At 39.3% G+C, this 18,429-nt stretch overlaps 1 protein-coding gene across 3 annotated transcripts in view; it reads left to right on the forward strand.

Moving 5' to 3' along the window:
- NR1H4 (nuclear receptor subfamily 1 group H member 4) overlaps positions 1–17,175 on the forward strand; it is a 41,570-nt gene extending 24,395 nt beyond the window's left edge. For all 3 annotated transcript variants that reach the window (XM_074575867.1, XM_074575878.1, XM_074575887.1), the window contains 6 exons: positions 2,200–2,333; positions 2,847–2,945; positions 4,020–4,119; positions 5,651–5,797; positions 15,102–15,215; positions 16,527–17,175. In XM_074575867.1, the coding sequence (XP_074431968.1) occupies positions 2,200–2,333; positions 2,847–2,945; positions 4,020–4,119; positions 5,651–5,797; positions 15,102–15,215; positions 16,527–16,765 (833 nt within the window). In that variant the 3' untranslated portion in view covers positions 16,766–17,175. The remainder of the gene's footprint in view (positions 1–2,199; positions 2,334–2,846; positions 2,946–4,019; positions 4,120–5,650; positions 5,798–15,101; positions 15,216–16,526) is intronic.
- Positions 17,176–18,429: the final 1,254 nt, after the last annotated feature.

Consider the following 18,429-nt stretch of genomic DNA (forward strand, 5'->3'; position numbering starts at 1 on the left):
CACAAGCTGGCATATGTGAAATAAAAGCCAGCGAGTGCCGCTGCCATCCGACTCTCTCTCTGCAATGGAAACACTGGGTATCTTGTGTTGCTCATGACTTAACCATAAGCATGCTCTGATGCACTGCAATGAGGATGTTTGGCAAGCTAGTATTTAATGGCTTTTAAGTAGGAGTGTGCTATATAATTGCTTTTACTTCAAGGCAATCCAGGACAGTAAAACACAAAGCTTCTAGTAGTATAGAGCATTTATTTGGAAAAAAAAAAAAAAGACTAGGAAATAAAAGGTTACCTTGAACTTTGTTTCAGTTACTCATTCTGTAGGATTGTAATTGCAAGCTCTGTGGATTCTTTTTTCCCTCTGAACAAGGAGGTAAATTCTTATAAATATTTATGGCACGGCTACTCAACAATCCTACTCCTGCCCTTTATACACAAACTACAGACAGATCAAAATTACTAACCATCAATTTTAGTCACTTGCTGTCATTTTGATATAAACTGCAAGTTTCTTGGGTGAAATGTCTGCCTAGGGAAGACCCAGGTTCTGCCACCCTTGCTGGAAGGTAATACCCATTTAATACCCATTGAAACCTTGCTATTTCTGAGGGAAAAAGTAAAGTCCTGTCTCTTACATAGTTTCCCAGATAACTTAAATGGAGCCAGAATAAGATGTCAAGGTACTACTCAATAGCAGGGAGCATGAGAAAAATCTGTCTTATTGCTTAAGGCAAACGTAAACCAAATTTTCCCTTGGAAGGTAGTAGACCAGATCCTAAGCTGGTAGAAAACAGCACAAGCCCATTAACACCACTAAAGGATGCACTGAATAATTCAGAAAAAGAAATCTATGATGCTGTGCGGCAGCACAAATTACATGGCTCGATACCAATTATTATCTCCACCATTCCTATTCCCCTCCTTTCAAGGTATTATTTGCAGGTCTTATTTTAATCATGTAAATTTCCTCTTCTCTCAGCGGTTCAGGTAGGTTATTTTATATAGTGCTTAAACAGGAAATTAAAAACATTCACAACGAAATTCACTGGTTTCATGGTATCTTCCTCCACCATCATATACTCACTGAATCAGCCTCTTTTCCAGCTCTGCATTTTCAGAGGTGAAGAATGGGAAGGATACTTGAAAGGAGCTCAAAAAAAAAAAAAAAAAGAAAGAAAGAAAGAAAGTCCTGTGCTGATAGGTTTATTTTTAGACGAATACTTAGCTGTTTACTTTTTCATTTGTGCTTTCTGGCTGTCTTCCACAGGTTGTGTAGGGTATCTATTGTCCCTTTCTTTTGTTAGCACAAGCAAATTGCTAGTTTTTATGACATCCACACAAGGATGCTCCCTGGTCTAAAGTACTGAAATCTAGTTGAGACCAAAAAAGATCCACAAATGCAAAAATCCTTTTATTCGGGCGAGTGACATTGTATAGTAAAACCAGGGCCTTATTCAGTCCTCTAATACAATGAAATTCAAAATAGCAAGACCAACTGGATAACATTTTAAATAAATACATTTTAAAGGTACATTTGCCAGCCTGAGTTACTTCTGAGCCTACACTTTCAGCTGTTGGTCTATCTGTATAGTGATGCTGTGATGGATAAAGCTCTGGAATCGTCTCTTCTGAGTGGGCTTTCTGTGTGAAGATTCTGCGCTGCAGCCATTATATCGCTTAAAGATTACGGAAAACATCCAATGCCCTTTGTGTAAAAACAGCTGCACCTCAATTACTGTTTTTGGATTGTATGAGGAGCACACTTTTGATGAAGTCTTCCAGTTGTTCCCCTTTACTGTGCCATGGTTCAGGTGTTGGAGCATATGAAAGGCTTTTCTTTTGGATGAAACTAAACCAAAGGCACACTCCAGCACACTCCCATCGCTAATGGGTTTTTTTGTCTGTAAAACCAGATTAGAGCTGGTTCAAAGCAAGATCCCTGACATGTGTGGATGCTGGGTCACCAGAACCAACTGTTTTGCTCTGGGGACAGGCTCCTGCTGAGCTAGACTACTCATTATTGTGTGCTTAGTATCTCTCATTAGACTCATACCCAAAGATAATGACACATTGAGGAAATAATCTGCATAGGTAAAGGGGTTTGTTAGTGTGAAGGGCATTAATGGGCATGTTTATGTACCTGTTCAGTGCCTGACGCATATATAAATCCAACTGCTATCTGTTGTATTATGTGTTCAAGGTCTGTTAACAGAAATACAATGCAAGTCAAAAAGGCTACGCAAAAATGTGAAACAGCCCCCAGATCAGACAGTCAATGAAGATAACGAAGGCCATGACATGAAACAAGTGACATCTACAACTAAAATATATAGGGTAAGAAAATTCTTGTAACAGTTCGTACATTAGTGGCGATGTTTGAGGTAAATGCAGCTAGTACAGTGAATATAGAGTACTTGCAAACTCTCTGGAGCTGTCTGTATGAATTAGAACTCCATCTCCCACCAAGTCAAGGAAATACCTCATGTATAGAAGTAGTTCTGATAATTTTACTCAAAACTCAGTAAAGCATTTATGAAATACATAAAGTATTTTTTCTGTGATACACGTCAGGTATGTATCACATATGGTGAGGTGTGATATTAAAGTGTGAGCATACCTAGTTATTTGCTAACCATTTCCTTATTTCTAATAATAAATCACACAAACTCATGCAGTTTGGAAGCATTATACACCTCTCTTCTGTACATTTCTACAGAAATCTTAGTGACAAGCAAACCTCTTGTCTCCAAGCGTGAGAAATAGATGTATGGCTTTTGCCTAAAGCAAGAGATGCTAGATCATTTCTATGACTGCATTTCATGACGGGCTTTTTTTTTGCCAGTATAGGAGAAAGTAGAATTTACCCCAGAACAGCAGAACCTTCTTGACTACATCATGGATTCATACAGTAAACAACAAATACCACAGGAGGTGTCAAAAAAACTAGTAAGTATGTTGAAGAACTAATTTTTGAGATGCAGATAATGAAGATGAGGATTACAAGCAGAAAATATTTGTGCTCAGTATAAGTAGGCGTTGTAAGTAGCAGAGCTATGGATAAAATGGATTAACTATGGATAAAAGCTTACAGTTAAAACATGCTGCAAGGGGGGCAGGATCTCTCCCATTCAGTCAACAGCTCAAAGCAAGCTCAAATGCTAAGAAAAATCTTTCAACTCTCGGAATACACTTTTATGCTCAAATCTAACACTTGCTGATTGGAGCTTTGGTTTTTTGCATTGTCAGTATAGGCAGTGATTTGAGTTTGACTTGCAGCCAAGCTTCCTTTCTATAAAGACACCAGCCTGGAAGCTTGAAAATAGTTCATTTTTTTGAACCCAAATTCCCAACATTTTCCAGGTTTGGATTTTTGTTTAATCCCCTCTTCTTTCCTTTCCCTCTCTACCTTCTAGAAATTTCATTTTCCCTTTAAGAAATCACAGTTTCCATGGTAGGATGGGAAAAGGTTGGGAAACAGGGAGAAGGGGAAAAAAAGGCTTTAAAAGAGATACGTTTTTTTTACGAAATTGTCATGTTCAAACTTAAAAAAAACCCAAACAAAACCAAAATGACTGTAGAAAATTATTTCCTAAGTCATCAACTTCGAAAACTAAAGGGAAGACACTTACAGGGGGAGAGTTGAATAATCCATAACTAACTTGTGTAACTTATTTCCATGGGAGGTTGAGGAGGTGAAAACCAAAATATATTAAAAAAAATAAATAGACAAATTCATGGCTAACAAGGCTTTTGGTTAAATATTATGGTACACATAGAACTATTGATTGCTAGACGTGACACTGGAAGTGAAACAGGTATTCCAGAGGAAAGGACACTGCCTACTTCTTTTTCTTCTTATGTTGCCTTCCAAAATACCTGTTTTTGGCAACCATTGGAGACAAACTGCAGTATTAGATGGACCTCTTGCCTGATCCAGTCTAATAATTCTCGTATTTTACATTCTTAAATGTGCAGAGACAATGAATATTAACAGATTTTGTTTGGTTTGATTTTCAACAGTTACACGAGGAATTCAGTGCTGAAGGAAATTTTCTGATTTTAACAGAAATGGCTACCAGTCATGTGCAGGTTCTTGTGGAATTCACAAAAAAACTACCAGGTATATCCAGTGTGTGGGGACAAATTTTGTTATTGCAAAGTTTACCTGCCTTTCAGTTGCCCTTTGGTGATTGTTGTGTGTATTTTGAAGACTATATAAAAATGCCTCCTCCTCTGACACATACGCATTCTTCACGCACTGCCTAAGAAAAGGAGTTTTGTGCTCAGAGGAATAATATGTTGAATAATTCAAGCTCTGCCACTCTGAGATGTGGCACTCTTTACCTACTGAAAAACAAAATGCTTACAGAAGGGGTCATATCTCCAGAGATATTTTATTTTCATATATCACTGCAATGCCAAATAGTCTGCCTCTAAATTACCACTAACGCTTGCCAGACTCTGCTTCGCTCGCTTTGCAGCCTCTAAGTCATGAAATCCACTGAATTGTGAGTCCTAAACAAGAACTTCCCCTAGTTGGTGCCGCCAATATTTACAGTTGTTGCCTGGTGTGTTATGGACAGCCACTGAAAAGCTGAGTTTATCAATCATTAGTATTTTTTTAACTCCCAAGTTGATGTTACCTCAAGAGTGAACACTGGGCATGGTACAGATTCCTTGTGATTAAGGAAGGTGTGCTGTAAGGTTTAGCTGCATGAAAACATTATTTTCCTGGCACTCCCATCATATTGACCCTTCCTCTGTGTGTTACGGGCTTGCTTCAAAGCCTAGCACTGCAGTCGTAACTATATTTTTTTATGCTAACCAGGATACTGGCTTGCAGCAAATGAAGAAGGGAAGAGCTTTGTAATTGAATAATCTACAATTTTCAGTGTTGACTTAGAGTACATCTGGCAGGATTTATCACCTTTTTGTTTAATTCACTACTTTATCTTTTTCTGTGCTTCCTCACAGAACCAGGGGGTGGGTATAAGGTGGGTACCTGGAATGGCATGTATGAGGAGAGTCTCCCATGATCTTCAGCTCCCCATTCCTCTTTGGAGGAGCAGCTGTGTGTTCACACAAGTTACCAAATTTCTTCTGATTTCTTCAGTGGATTTTAGAGTCTTTCCCCTCCAAAAAGAGAAATGCATATTTAAAGCACAGCAGGAAGCTTCTATGTAAAATAGTGTATTAGTCCAAAGGCAAGATGAAATGTTTAAAATTAAATGCTTCAAATGTTGATTTTGCCATCAGAGCATGGAAAGAGCTGAAAGAAGCATGGCCGTGGGAGAATCATATAGAGACTTCTGATGGAAACATGGCAGAAGATGTTAGGGAGCAGCACCAGGCTAGACAAAATCCCCACTATTGGTAATACTACACCACTAGCATTATGATTTTGCTTATCATGTTCCTCTTAAAGTACCATGAACAATGAAACACAGATCTAATTCTCATAAACGTCGGTGAGGTCCAAATCTGTGTCATTTTCTGGAATCTGCGTTTCAATTTCCGCAGCGCTTGGCAACCCTACTGACATCAACATCAAGGTTATGCAGATGTGTAGCACCTCACGCGCAAGAACTTCAGGACAGGAAGCAGCGGGGACTTTTCTGTTGCTGTCTTACTTATCTCTAACATCTCCCCAGGCTTCCAAACCCTTGATCATGAAGATCAGATTGCTTTGCTGAAGGGCTCAGCAGTAGAAGCCATGTTCCTGCGTTCAGCTGAGATCTTCAGTAGGAAACTTCCTACAGGACATACCGTCCTTTTAGAAGAAAGAATTCGCAATAGTGGTAAGTATCTTGTTTAACAAGGGAAAAACAAACACCACTTCTGTGTCAGTGTTTTGCCCTTGGAAAGCTGGTAAAATTGTTTATTAGCACTGAAACAGGTTTATCTGTATGTTGTTCTTTATATTAACCAGAACAACTCTAACTCAGCCTTGAGTTGAAAGGTCATAAGGTAAAGGTTTATTTATAAATACGTTGCAAGTATTATGAATAACGCCACATCAGATAAACCCAGTGCAAGTCTCCAATGATAAGCATGAAAGAACGATGAAGAAAAAATACCACCATTTCAAATTGTTCACATAAAATATCAATATTTATGCTTTCAAAGGCAACCATTGTAAGACGGAAAGAAAAAAAGGTTTTAAGGTGTTACTGGAGATGACTAAAAGGAACCACCTATTCTTAGGGTCAGTTTGGTAAAATTGAATCACAAGATGCATAGAAGAATTATAAACATGGCATGTTCTCAGTATGTTTTCTGCTTCTTAAGGTCCATCAAAGGCTCAATGGCTGTGATAAATTCTACTGGTTCTAGACATAAATCTTAATAATTATGAAAAGCCAAACAGGGCTGGATATTGTTTGTTCCTCAAAGCAGGCAAAGTCATGTTTTGCATTGTTACGTATTCTTTGTGCTCCGCTGATGCAATACTGAATGTTTTGCTTTTTTCTGTATTGACCAGAAAGCTTTATCCAACCCTCAGCTACCTATCATGCAAAATTCAAATGTGAAACCAATTTTGAATTCGAGAGTCTGTCTATAGATTCTGGCTCCTGGCCTTTCTTTTTAATGGTCAGAAGAAGAGATAGGAGAATGTTTAACCTCAATACTAGTCGTAGAAATGGGCTTGAACTCAGTTCTGGAACTCTTAAAATCAGTTATGTGTTATTGATATATGCAAAAATTAGGCCAACACTTATATATTTGAAACCCTGAAAAGGAGTTAGGAAACTTCAGAATAACTCACTTGCTGAAGGTATGTATTTAGTTTGACTTACCACATTCATTTCTAGATTTGTATTTTGTAGTTTTTTATATTTCTTTCATTTTGATTTATGATAAGAGGCTATTGTTTGATGGTCTGGAAATGGTGACTTTCAGAGTGATATGAATGGCTTGTGGTCAAAGTTCTGCAGGCAGAGAAGTACGCGAAGAAGGCCAGAGATAATTTCTGGAAACTGTAATGAGTTGTCATGGATCCAAATGTCTTCATTAAGAGATTTTCTATTTGATTATAACCTAAATCTTTCATAAAAATAGGTCTTTGAGAAATGAATCCGTATGAATACATGATTACTGAAAAGCTTCTCTAATCTGTAAAGTATCAACCTTTGCATTCAAGGTGTCAACTGATCATAAAAAATAGAAGCAGGAAGTACTTTGATTCAGGACATTACATAAGCCATTATGTCATTCCAAGAAATTTTCCTTACTCATAATTTTAAAATAGCCTGTTAATTCTCTGTAGCTATTGAGTCCAGATGAGATGCAATATTATTTTTTGCAAGTTTGTACTAGACTTAAAGATGGCATTTCATATCATAACATGATTAGCTGGAATATGACATCATATCCTACAGTAATATTATTTACCTGTCATGAAGCAGAATAAAAAAATAGCATCTTGCGTAGAAGAAAATTTCAAGACAAGTAACGATTTCAAATGTGGCATTGTTTATCCCAAAGGAAGATTTTGTGTAATACTTTTTTTCTGTGGGGAAAAAACCCTCCAAGGTAAATTGAAAATGAGTTCTGGGTCGGAAGAAAACCTGGACTGAATAGTTTCCAAGAAATTAAACACAGTAACTTTTTTAGTGTGTATATATACACATATATATCTTATTGCTCTTGGAAAAGGCTCTCTAAAACATCTTCCCTCAAGGTCCCCAGGATCTCAAGTTGGGGACGTAAAAGGAAATACTGCTGCTAGAATTTCTCCCTCCCTATATTGCAGGAGGATAATATATTACCCAGCTTACTTTAGGCTGGCTGCATTCTTTCCTCCCATTTATAGCCAGAATACTGGACAAAATAGCCTTTTTCTTTTTTTATTTCTCCACCCTGTGCAAATTCAAGCCTACTTAAACACTTTTTCCTTGGCTGCGCTTAATGGGGCTGTGACAATAAATGACAAAAGCAGCTTGTAAATCTTTGCATTTGTTAAGTGAAGAAGTGCTGCTACCGATGCTATTTAACAGTAAGTGCTACTGCACAGAGCCAGAAGTCACTCAAAAATTCTAGAGTCTCTCGTTTTGGACTGATGTTGCTGCATGCTAGAGCGTATCTGTCAACGTGGCAATGTCCCTTGCATGAAAAGGCTGAAATGTGTTTTTTATTTGGCCCTCTGCCTGTGTTTTCAGCACTGGTAACTGCCTGTCAGTTAGTGGCATCACTTCCTTTGCACCAAAAATGCAAGCACGTTAGTTTATAAGAGGAAGGATTTTTACTAGGCAGGTTTGGTGCTCTCATGCTTCCCAAGGGTATTTCTCAGTCTTCACTGAATTTTCATAGAAATCCTGTCTGTCATCACACAGGCTACCAGAGTTTTTTTGTTTTACTTCAGGAGCTGCATTGGCACAATTTTTCTGCACATTTTGTCTTAGTTTATGATAAATTCCAGAATTACACATTTAGGAAAATTGAATAATTGTTGGAAAATATCTACTAGTGAAACATCTTCTTTCTGTCGTTTAAATCGTGGTCATTTTCAGTTGTCCTGAGTTTAAACAAAATGAAAGAAAGGCATCCTAATTCTTCTGTTATCGTTGCTTACGCATACAGCTTTCATGTATATTAAATATGCATTTCACACACCTGCATGTTATAGGACCCAACACCAGGGCTCTAGTCTAATAGCCTGTACTAAATATGGTATTAGGATAGACATTTTAGCAGCCTCTTCCAGCCTTAACCAGTAAGGACACATGGTACTAAAACCTGCAGCTGGCCATTATCATGTTATAGATTGGTCCAAGAGATAAAATAGCCAGAAGAGATTAAACCCAAGTCAAATAAAGAAGAAAACCCAAGAGAATTACACATAAATTTGTAAATACGGACTTTTTTTTCTTTTTTTTGCATACACCTCACTGAAAAACAAAACTAAATGCAGCAAGCTGAAACACTCTGCAAAGACTAATAGAGAGCAGTAGAGCAAATGCAGTGATAGCCAAGTGAGAGTTTAGAAATTAAATTTATAGGTAATTAATGAAGAAGAAGCATCGGGATTATTCACGGCTCCTATTGAGGTCCTAAACACTGTCAAGCCATCAGCCATAAATTATTGCTGTTAGTCAGAACTTCTGTCCACATATTTTTAGGTGCAGACAATTGTCTGAATGTCACATTGCCAAGCCTTGATGTCTGTATCCATAAAATCGGGGGTGGGCATCCTGCATAAAAGTCACAAGCTGTCCAGACTCCTGTCACCTGCCACCATGTCCACTTGGAAGCTGCTCTCATCCATTAATATTTATGCCTTCCCCAGTCTGATTGTATGGAACGGATTTTTTTTTTTTTTCTTACTGACAAAAAAAGCCAGAGATCTGGTGGTGATGACCTTTGAGCATTGGCAGCCTTCGTTTTTATTCTCATGCTGATGAGGTGTATTTTTATTTCTTAGCTTGAGCGTATTGCTCAAGTCCTGGTACATCTCAGTGACTGCCTTTGTTTGTGCCCTTATGGTCTTTCTTCATAAGGTGTTATAGAAATTCTTTCATTAGCTGCTCCTGAGTCTGAAATCCTCTCCTACTCACTCTAATATGGAGACTTAATGAGAAATAGAGACATTTTATTTAATGTTAATGAGCGCTTGTGCCACTTACTCATCTTAGTTGATGTTTCACTATGCATACACCAAGTTGTGACCGATTGATTCATTCTGTGAAAGGCTGGCAGCCTACTAATTTAATGCTTAGTTTCTTTCTCTTATTTTGAAAACAAACTCTCCCCATTATCTAGCAGTACAGTATTTTTAAAACCCGTGCTGAAATACTGAATGTTTTCTCGGTGAGCATTTATAGCTTGTTTTCCCAAGGACACCTGCTTTTAGTGGTGTTGAAGAGCCACAGATTTTTATTTTATGATTTTATTCTACAAAGCAGTTCTACTAATTTCAGTATCGGGGAATAAGATACTATCTGATACGGACACAAACAGAAGAATCTGGACCTGAATTTTTGGTTGGCAGCAGGACACCTGACATCATTGTGAAATATACTGTTGTCCTCCTGGATGGGTTACAGGTGCTGAAGTACAGGGAGATCCAAGGAAAAAAAGAAATAGCCACTATTTCAAAGCATTGGCAAGAGGCCACTTTTTGCCCTTGAATGTGGGATACAAAGTTCCCATTGATTTGGACAAGATACTCCTGCAACCAAGGGCAAAATTTGGCACTGGAACAATGGATACCTAATCATTTCCGCTACCTTTGGCTTTTATTATTTGATTATTAGTACTGAGTGGCGGTAGCGCTTCAAAACCCCATTGTGCTGGGGTTTGCGCAGGGAAACAAAATGAAATGGTCTTCATTTCTGAGTCCAAATAACCTAACCTAAGAGAAAGCAACCTGTTCAGTATCTAGCACCTTGTTTCTAAACATACCTGCAAATTGTAGGTGTCTAACCCTCCGAATGGTCAGATGCATCCACACAGGAGGCACTTACCATTCTATGACTCGACCTCAAAGTGGCACACTGCCCAAAATATTTAGAAATTAGGACCACTTTAAATTACAGAGTATAGGAAAGAGATTTTCTGTTCATATGCAGTAGTGCACAATCCACCACACTGAGTTAGGCAGTGCCATGTTCCTGAATGTCAAATAAAATCGATAAAAGCGTTTAAGTCGTATCTACAGAGTTAATTTATACCCCTGAAAACAAGAACAGATGTCAGAGGACCCAACCCCTTTTCTTCTGCACAAGTGTGCTTCTCCAGGCCAAAAACTTATTTAAATAGACTGAACGTATGAAGCCTAGCTCAAGGCAGTGCAGATGCTGCTGCTGTGTGCCAGACCGCACTTCCCTCCTGCCTGCAGGCACTCAGGCCACTGCCAAAGGATGGTGTGTGGCAATGTCATTTGCATCCTCCTTGCAGGTTTTGGTTTGTTTGTTGTTTTGTGGTGCTGTTTGGTTGTTTGGGTTTGTTTTTTTTTTTGACTAAGGTTTCTTTGCTTGCAATGGTGGCTTCACAGTGGTCCTATTGATTGCTTTTGAGATGATGGGTTTTTGCTATCCTGATTATGAGTTCTCCTTGGCACATGCTAACCTCTCATTTAAGTTGGCCGTTTAACTTCTACAAGGTGATGATAGAGGAGAGAGTCACATGAACATGCTCTGGTGTGTCTTCTCTCTACTGGCTAGATTTTGCCCTTTTTGGCTCTCAGCATCAACATGATGAATTTAGTCAGTGTTTAAAGGGCCACTGATGCATTTGAACAGGTTAGGAGGCAGAGCTCATAAGCAGCGTGGAAAGCAATTCTGGTAGATGAAACACTGTGAAAGATAAGATGTAATTTTGCGAGTAATTAATATATTTTATTTTCTTAAAACAGATGCTAATATACCCTTGGTTTAATATCCACGGGCACCTTCATGTTTATCAAGAAAAAAAGATCTCTTTATCCATATTAATCACACAGTGCTAGTTACTGTTAATTAGTACTTACTCTCAAGATTTCCTCTTGCAATAGATTAATCTATTCAGTTTTAATCAACAGCCGAAATTGAAGAGAGAATACTGGTCTCAAAAAGCTGGCAATATGACTCAATATCACAGTAAAAAACATCTATTCCAATCATGTTGACCACATAATTGTTTATGGCCTGAAATGGCAAACCTTACAAAAGCAACAGTCCTTTTACCTTCAGAGACAAATCATAGGAACAAAACCCTAAAAAAGGCAAGGTCTAAACCAATGCTGTGTCTTAAGCTACAGATAAGAGTGAAATTCTGCAGGAAGTAAGGGATGCTGAACGAATAATGCTCAGGGGTTTAAATCTGCTCCAGTCTAACACCGCAAGTCTGTACTCAGTAAAGGTAGTGTGTCCCATTGACTGCCGCGGGGTTTACAGCCCGTCATGCATTAACGTAGCAAAATCAATCAAATGAATTGCAGGATCTTCCGCAGGTGACAGAGTCGGGCTGGTGGTTAGGGAGGAATCTGTGTAATTCAGAATGCTGCATAATGCAAGATGAAGGAGGGGCATGTTCTTATTGCTGTAACGGTGCATGAAACAAAGATTTTTAAACCTTTTTGAAAAAAAGTTAAGGAGGAGGCAGCAGTAACACTGCCCAGGAAGCTCTGCCTATCTGACACAGTACACTGCAGGGCTCTTGTCTGGTCTAAATAAAGAGGGTTTGACAGAGCAAACTTTTCTGTTCTCACTGATGCCAGGTATATAACTTTATCTATTTGATTTTTTTCACTTTTGGAGTATGATTTGTAACAATGGCATTTGAAAAGTCATATAATTCACTTCTCTAGCTTTTTCACTCACGAGTACCAAATTGCCTTTAATTCTTTTTCTGATAACCTGAATTGAAGTGACAACATCTTGTACAGTAGATAAGAAAAAAAAAAAAGGAAAGAACTATAAACATCTGTTTCCTGCTTTTTTTCTTTCTGGTGGAGCTTATTAAATTCAAACTGAAGCGTTTTCAATCACATTAGAAAACAGCCCCCTCTTGTGATGGAACAGCAGTTTGTGCATACAGGATGATGACATAACGGAAACTCCAGCACAGATGGGGTGAGGGCAAAATTAGTAACCAAGAAAAACTTCCATTATTCTCGTCTCAAAATTGCTCATTTTGCATGGTTTCATTCATAATTCTCTTGTGATGTATATCTATTTAAAGATTTCAAAGTTCTGTTCTCTTTAGTAAAAGCAGTAAATCAGTGGCATAGCTGTAACATCCCTTTTTACTCCCTTTCACCTCTTCCGTTTTGCCTTTTTTTTGTCTGTTTGGAGTACAGTAGTGCAGAGCAGCTCTCTGCCGTAATTTGATTTGCTTCCACATCTGTGCTCCTTTTTTGCTTTAGTTTCTTAATGTTGGATTATAAGCTTTCTGGGGCAAGGATTGTTTTACTGCATGCTTATACGGCGCCTGGACCAGTGAGGACCTGAATTAGTCATCCCGCACCCTGTTCACCAGCACCATTTTCATGCCACTTCTGCTATATTGACAGCAGGACCTGAGGAGCTTTGCGGTCAGCAAAACAATTCATTCATCCAGCTGAAAACTAACCTGACCCAAAAAAGAAAGAGGAAAAAAAAAAAAATCATCAAATGATGAATATGAGAAACAAATGGTGGGAGTCTTAGTCACAGCCCACTTCCTCCCATTTCCTGTCTGCTGTCGAGGCGATTGTGCCCAGTGGCGCGATACCTTGCACGGAGACTTCTAAAAATATCCAGTTTGCCTTGGACTTTTCTCATGTCTTTGCTGAGCTATTCACTTCCACGAAAGGAATTAATTTGCTCTGCTTTAGGGCTCAGCTAGACTTATTTTTTCTCCTGTCTCTAGATTCACGTGAACTTTAGGACTTTGGCGTGTCATATGTATGTGTTCTTTACTTATGTTGTATTGTAAGGAACTTTGGCATTTAAAACTGCCCAGTAGAGAGACAGGCGGTTCCCCAAAAGTTAGCAATAAGTAGTGTTCAAAATTTTAAATAGTTAACGCTGATGACTAATGACATAAACCTCACAGATCATTAGATGCTATGACTAGTGTTTGCTCTGTAGAGGCTCCAGCTGTGTTACTAACTGCCACAGGATGAGCTGACCCACATCATATATATCTGCTGAATTCACTTAGACTCTTCTTAATAGTGTTGAACTTGTTACAAAAACAAGATTTGTGGCTTGTAATCTGAAGTGAACATAGGTTGCTCATGTCATATGCTTAAACAAGTCATCCAGCCACAAAATAAACCGCACCCTGCAAGACCATACTTTCACTGTTGGGACACGTAACTATTCCACTGACTGAAGTAAGTTCTCACTGTCACAGCAAAATGTGACTTGTTCGTAGTTAAGTCAAGTGACTTCATGTTTCCTTTCTTTGAGTTCCATCTGATGAGTTTCATTTTGAATTTCCCCTACTGGAGGCACTCCAAACCTTACCAGTCCTGGATTTCAGCTTCATAATGTATACAACACTCAAAATCACATTATTTCATGCAGTTTCCACACCAAGTTATAAAGTCTTCTCCCAGAACAGCTCAAAATTAAGAGTAAAATGACAGGAAATCCTATGGCCCTCGTCTGTGGGAACAGAAGAGGTTTCCACCATTTCAGCCAAGGAAGACCAAAAAGCTTCTTGCTGCAGAGCCATTGCTTCAGATCTCTACACCTCGTCCATGCCACCACTTCAGAGTTGCAAGCAGCCGTTGTCAACGGTCTGGTGGCTGCTCTGAGTGACTCACACACCAGTTTAAAAAAAAAATAAAAATATATTTTTGTCACAGGACCTACTTCTCTTTTACACCAAAAAGCAGAATGAAGTATATCTGTAATTTAAGGCTAAGTAAGAACATTGTGACCTGATGACAAAGTCAGTAAGAGGAAGCCCAGCCGGCGTGCCCCAGTTCAGTAATCCCAAAGGGTTTCACTGATGGCAAGAGAATCGCATGATCCCACCCTTAAACTGGGCTGGATTTTAATTATTTATGGCTCCGTACTTTATAATACCCCAGTTTATGATGGAAGGCAGTAGTAGTTGCAAGCAAGTTGATCTTGGACTACAGGTAATCCTAGACCTAGCTAAAGTTTCAGGCTACATAAAAGGAGAAATTAAGACTCTTTATGGAGACAACTGAAGCAACTGCCCAAGGCAGTTTGTTGTAGAGTAGAGCTGGGCTAGAATTAAACCATATGCCCTGAGAGGTTTCCATATAACTAATGGAAAGATAGGGAACTTGCGGACTGTTTCGCAGACTGTGCATACTGGAAACAGAAGGCAGCTAGAATATCAGCAGACAGCGAGAAAAACATGTATGAGACTTGTCCTGAAGAGCTAGACAGACAAACCTGTAGAGGAAAAGGACTTGCTTGAAAGACTTTGAAACCATGTGAAAAAAAATTCCCAGAGCTTGCCTGTTTCTACTCTCACCTGGAAAACAAGGATGTGCTTGTACTTTTGTAACTAATTGTCTTGCATCAGGCCTGATTTGTGTAGTAAATCTGTCCCACCTAGACAGTCAAGGCTTCAAATACCAAATAATTTATCTGTGGCAAGAAAACAGATTATTCCAGTAATTAAAAAATATTATAACTTTTTTTTTTTCTCTCACAGGTATCTCAGATGAATTCATAACTCCCATGTTTAATTTTTATAAAAGCATTGGAGAGCTGAAGATGACACAGGAAGAATACGCGCTGCTCACAGCCATAGTTATCCTGTCTCCAGGTAACTTCTAATCCAGAATCAAATGTTAGTGGATTTGAAAAGAAAGCATGAGGAGCGTGACGTGAGATTTGTAAAAACTTACATTCTACATAGAGTAAGTGAGCATACATGCTTATTCAGTATATTCAGTTGTTAAACCAAAAAACAAGCGCACAAATCCAAACTCCAAATGTCCTGCTACACCATCTGGGTTTGCATACAAGGAAAAAAAGTGCCTAAATACCCTGCTTAAAAAAAAAAAATAGTTACTGGTATCTCTCCACTGCTTAGCAGGACAGGCTTCTTTCTTCAGAAAATCCCAGATGTGGTTACATGCACATCACTACAGATCATTGCGGACTGTCACGTTTTTTAGAGGGAAACTGGGAAACCCTATAAATTAGAATAGAGAATGGCAATGAAGGTCTTCAGCCTTTATTGAACAAACACCAGCAGGGAAGAGCAGAAGGACAGTAGCAAGTTGCCCTCTTGACTATGAAGTGTTGGAAACTGACCTTTTGGATGTATCGCCACAGTAGCGTCTCAGCCCCGATGACACCTGATTACAGCCCTTTGCTGTAAAAACTAATTCTTTGACAACAGAGAACTAACTAGCTCTGCCCACAACATACGGAGATGTCTCCGGACAGAAGACAGACACTGAGGTTCCCAATCAGGTTTCATGGAAGATGGGAAGGTGAAGCAATTCCACCGCTCTTTGTCTCAGTGTGGCTTAGGAAATCTTTTTACACCAAAAATGTCAGTGACAAAAAAAAACCCCATCCTTCTCTTTTCCTCCTTCTCCAAATACCTAAACACATACTTCTATATGAACAAAATAAAAAGACAAGTATTTTCTAACAAAGAAATTTCATCTGAGGATGAAGATGTTCGATTTCTCCCCGGTGACCTGCTTGTACACTCTTCTCTACCGGCCAAATTCCCGACTTGTACTACACCTCCAAGAACTTATGCTGTGCTGCTCAGTTGTTGCAACACATCACAAGATGTATTCGGGTGCAGAACTGTGCTGGGAGATGATGATACACCCCCAGGGAAACATTTCCAAGTTAAAACTCTTCAGTTTTTGAAAAAGATGAAAGTTTTCCTTAGCTAGAAGTGGGAAGCTTACATGAAAACCCCAAAGCAAAAAGACAACGTTAAGTATTTTTATTCCCTCTTCATTTGAAAATAAATATTTTTGGTGGGTGTGAACATCAGTGCCCAGTGTAAATATTAGAATATTTTATATTCTTTTATCAGTGCAAATATTTACATTGTATCAGAGCATATATTTGCTAATTACTTCTTTTCTCTTAAAACCATAACCAGATCGACAATACATAAAGGACAGAGAGTCCGTGGAAAGGCTTCAAGAACCCCTGCTGGATATTCTACAAAAATTCTGCAAACTTCACCACCCAGATAACCCTCAACATTTTGCGTGTCTTCTGGGCCGTCTCACAGAATTACGGACATTTAACCACCATCACGCAGAGATGCTGATGTCATGGAGAGTGAATGATCACAAATTCACACCTCTTCTCTGTGAGATCTGGGATGTGCAGTGATGGGTACTTTTTATTTTATTTTAGGAGAAATATCTTTTTAAAGCATTTAATAGAAAAATATCCCACAGTACATTCAATTTTCTTTACTACATTTTTATAGAAACATGCCATGGATTCATAAAAGTAATTTTGTTCACTATACACAGAATATTGTATAGCTATCAGATTGTCACACGTGAGTATAACTTTCTCTGTATTTATATTCTCTGTTCAGAAAGAGCCCACCAGCTCCTCAGAGGAACCCCGTTAATTCCTGCTGCAATTATGCTGATTGCAGTTATGGTTCCTCTTGACAAATGGGGAAACGCAGGTTTCCATTCATATTTTTTCATTGCAGTGTTTTTGTGCTTGACCTCCATTAAAGAATGTATTTCAGATATTTACGGTAATAAACCAGCTGCAATGGTTAACGCCACTGTCATTTGCTGATCAACTGCGAAATGTGTTCACGTAAGATGTGCAAGATGTTATTTCTTCAGAAGATGAAAAATTATGTAATGGAGAAAAGCCACACCCACGCACACACACACAAAAACCCCTTCTCATGACATAAACATGTAGCTTCATTTGCGTTACTATTTCAAAGTAAAGATAATACAGTATCTAGACTTTGTGAAAATGCATCACAGGTTATTTTGCTTTATGGCTTTTGATTCTTGGTGCTTAGTGGGTCTGAAAATTACCATCCCCGGTAGAGGTAAGTGTGTTTGAACGCTGTGCGAGGCGGTGCAGGCTCCCTGAGGGGTAACAGGGGCTGTTCCCTTGTGCCTGGGTCTGCTCCCAGCAACAGGAAACCGGGTGCCTGGGACACCCACGTGCCGACCATGCCATCCTCCAGACAACGTCCCTGCACTGATGGCAGTGCGGGAAAGGCGCTGGGTGCAGAAACGGCTCTGTGCCCTGCTGCGGAAAGGCCTCTTCAGGTGTCAGCTCCTCTGTGGGCAGGCGTGCACACATGTTACAGTTTTAAGAACACACAATTCTTGTTTAGACAATTATTCTCTCACCCCATGACCCCTCCCCACCCGGGAAGGGGAATCAGGGAAAACAAGGAAACCCGAGGGTTGAGATGGAAACAGATTTAATAGACTAAGACTAGATAATGAACACTAATAATACTAAAGAACCAATATTGATCCCGATACCAATATAAAATACACAAGGATTATACTCAGCCCATTCTATCAGCAGGGAGCTGTGGACAGCAAGTGCCCGACACTGCGAGTGCTACGGCTTTGGCTTCGGGGGGAAGGGAAGGGCTCAGGGGTCCGGCCCTGGGGCAAGGAGTTCTCAGGATTGCAGCCATCATAGGAAGAGAGAAAACTCCTCTGCAAACTTTGTAATTTATATTGAATGTGATGATCATGGTATGAAACAATCAAGTCGGCCAGCTTGGGTCAAGTGCCCGGGCCTTGCTCCTCCTCACCCCTGCACCTGTCAAAGCTCGAAAACACCGAGACCTTGAATCCTACACAGCCTAGCTGGCTACAACGTAAATATTTTCACGAATTCAGATACTAGAGCCTTCTAAAAGTGCATTTTTCCCAAGCATTAGAAGAGACCTTACTGAAAAGTAACATTGCCGAAAGAGAAATTAAACCTGTGTTGCCCAAACCCGGACAAACCCGCACCCCGCTCCCACCGCCGATGACCGAATTCCCGAC

This window comes from Larus michahellis, chromosome 1, assembly GCF_964199755.1.
Source record: "Larus michahellis chromosome 1, bLarMic1.1, whole genome shotgun sequence".
Classification (NCBI taxonomy): domain Eukaryota; kingdom Metazoa; phylum Chordata; class Aves; order Charadriiformes; family Laridae; genus Larus; species Larus michahellis.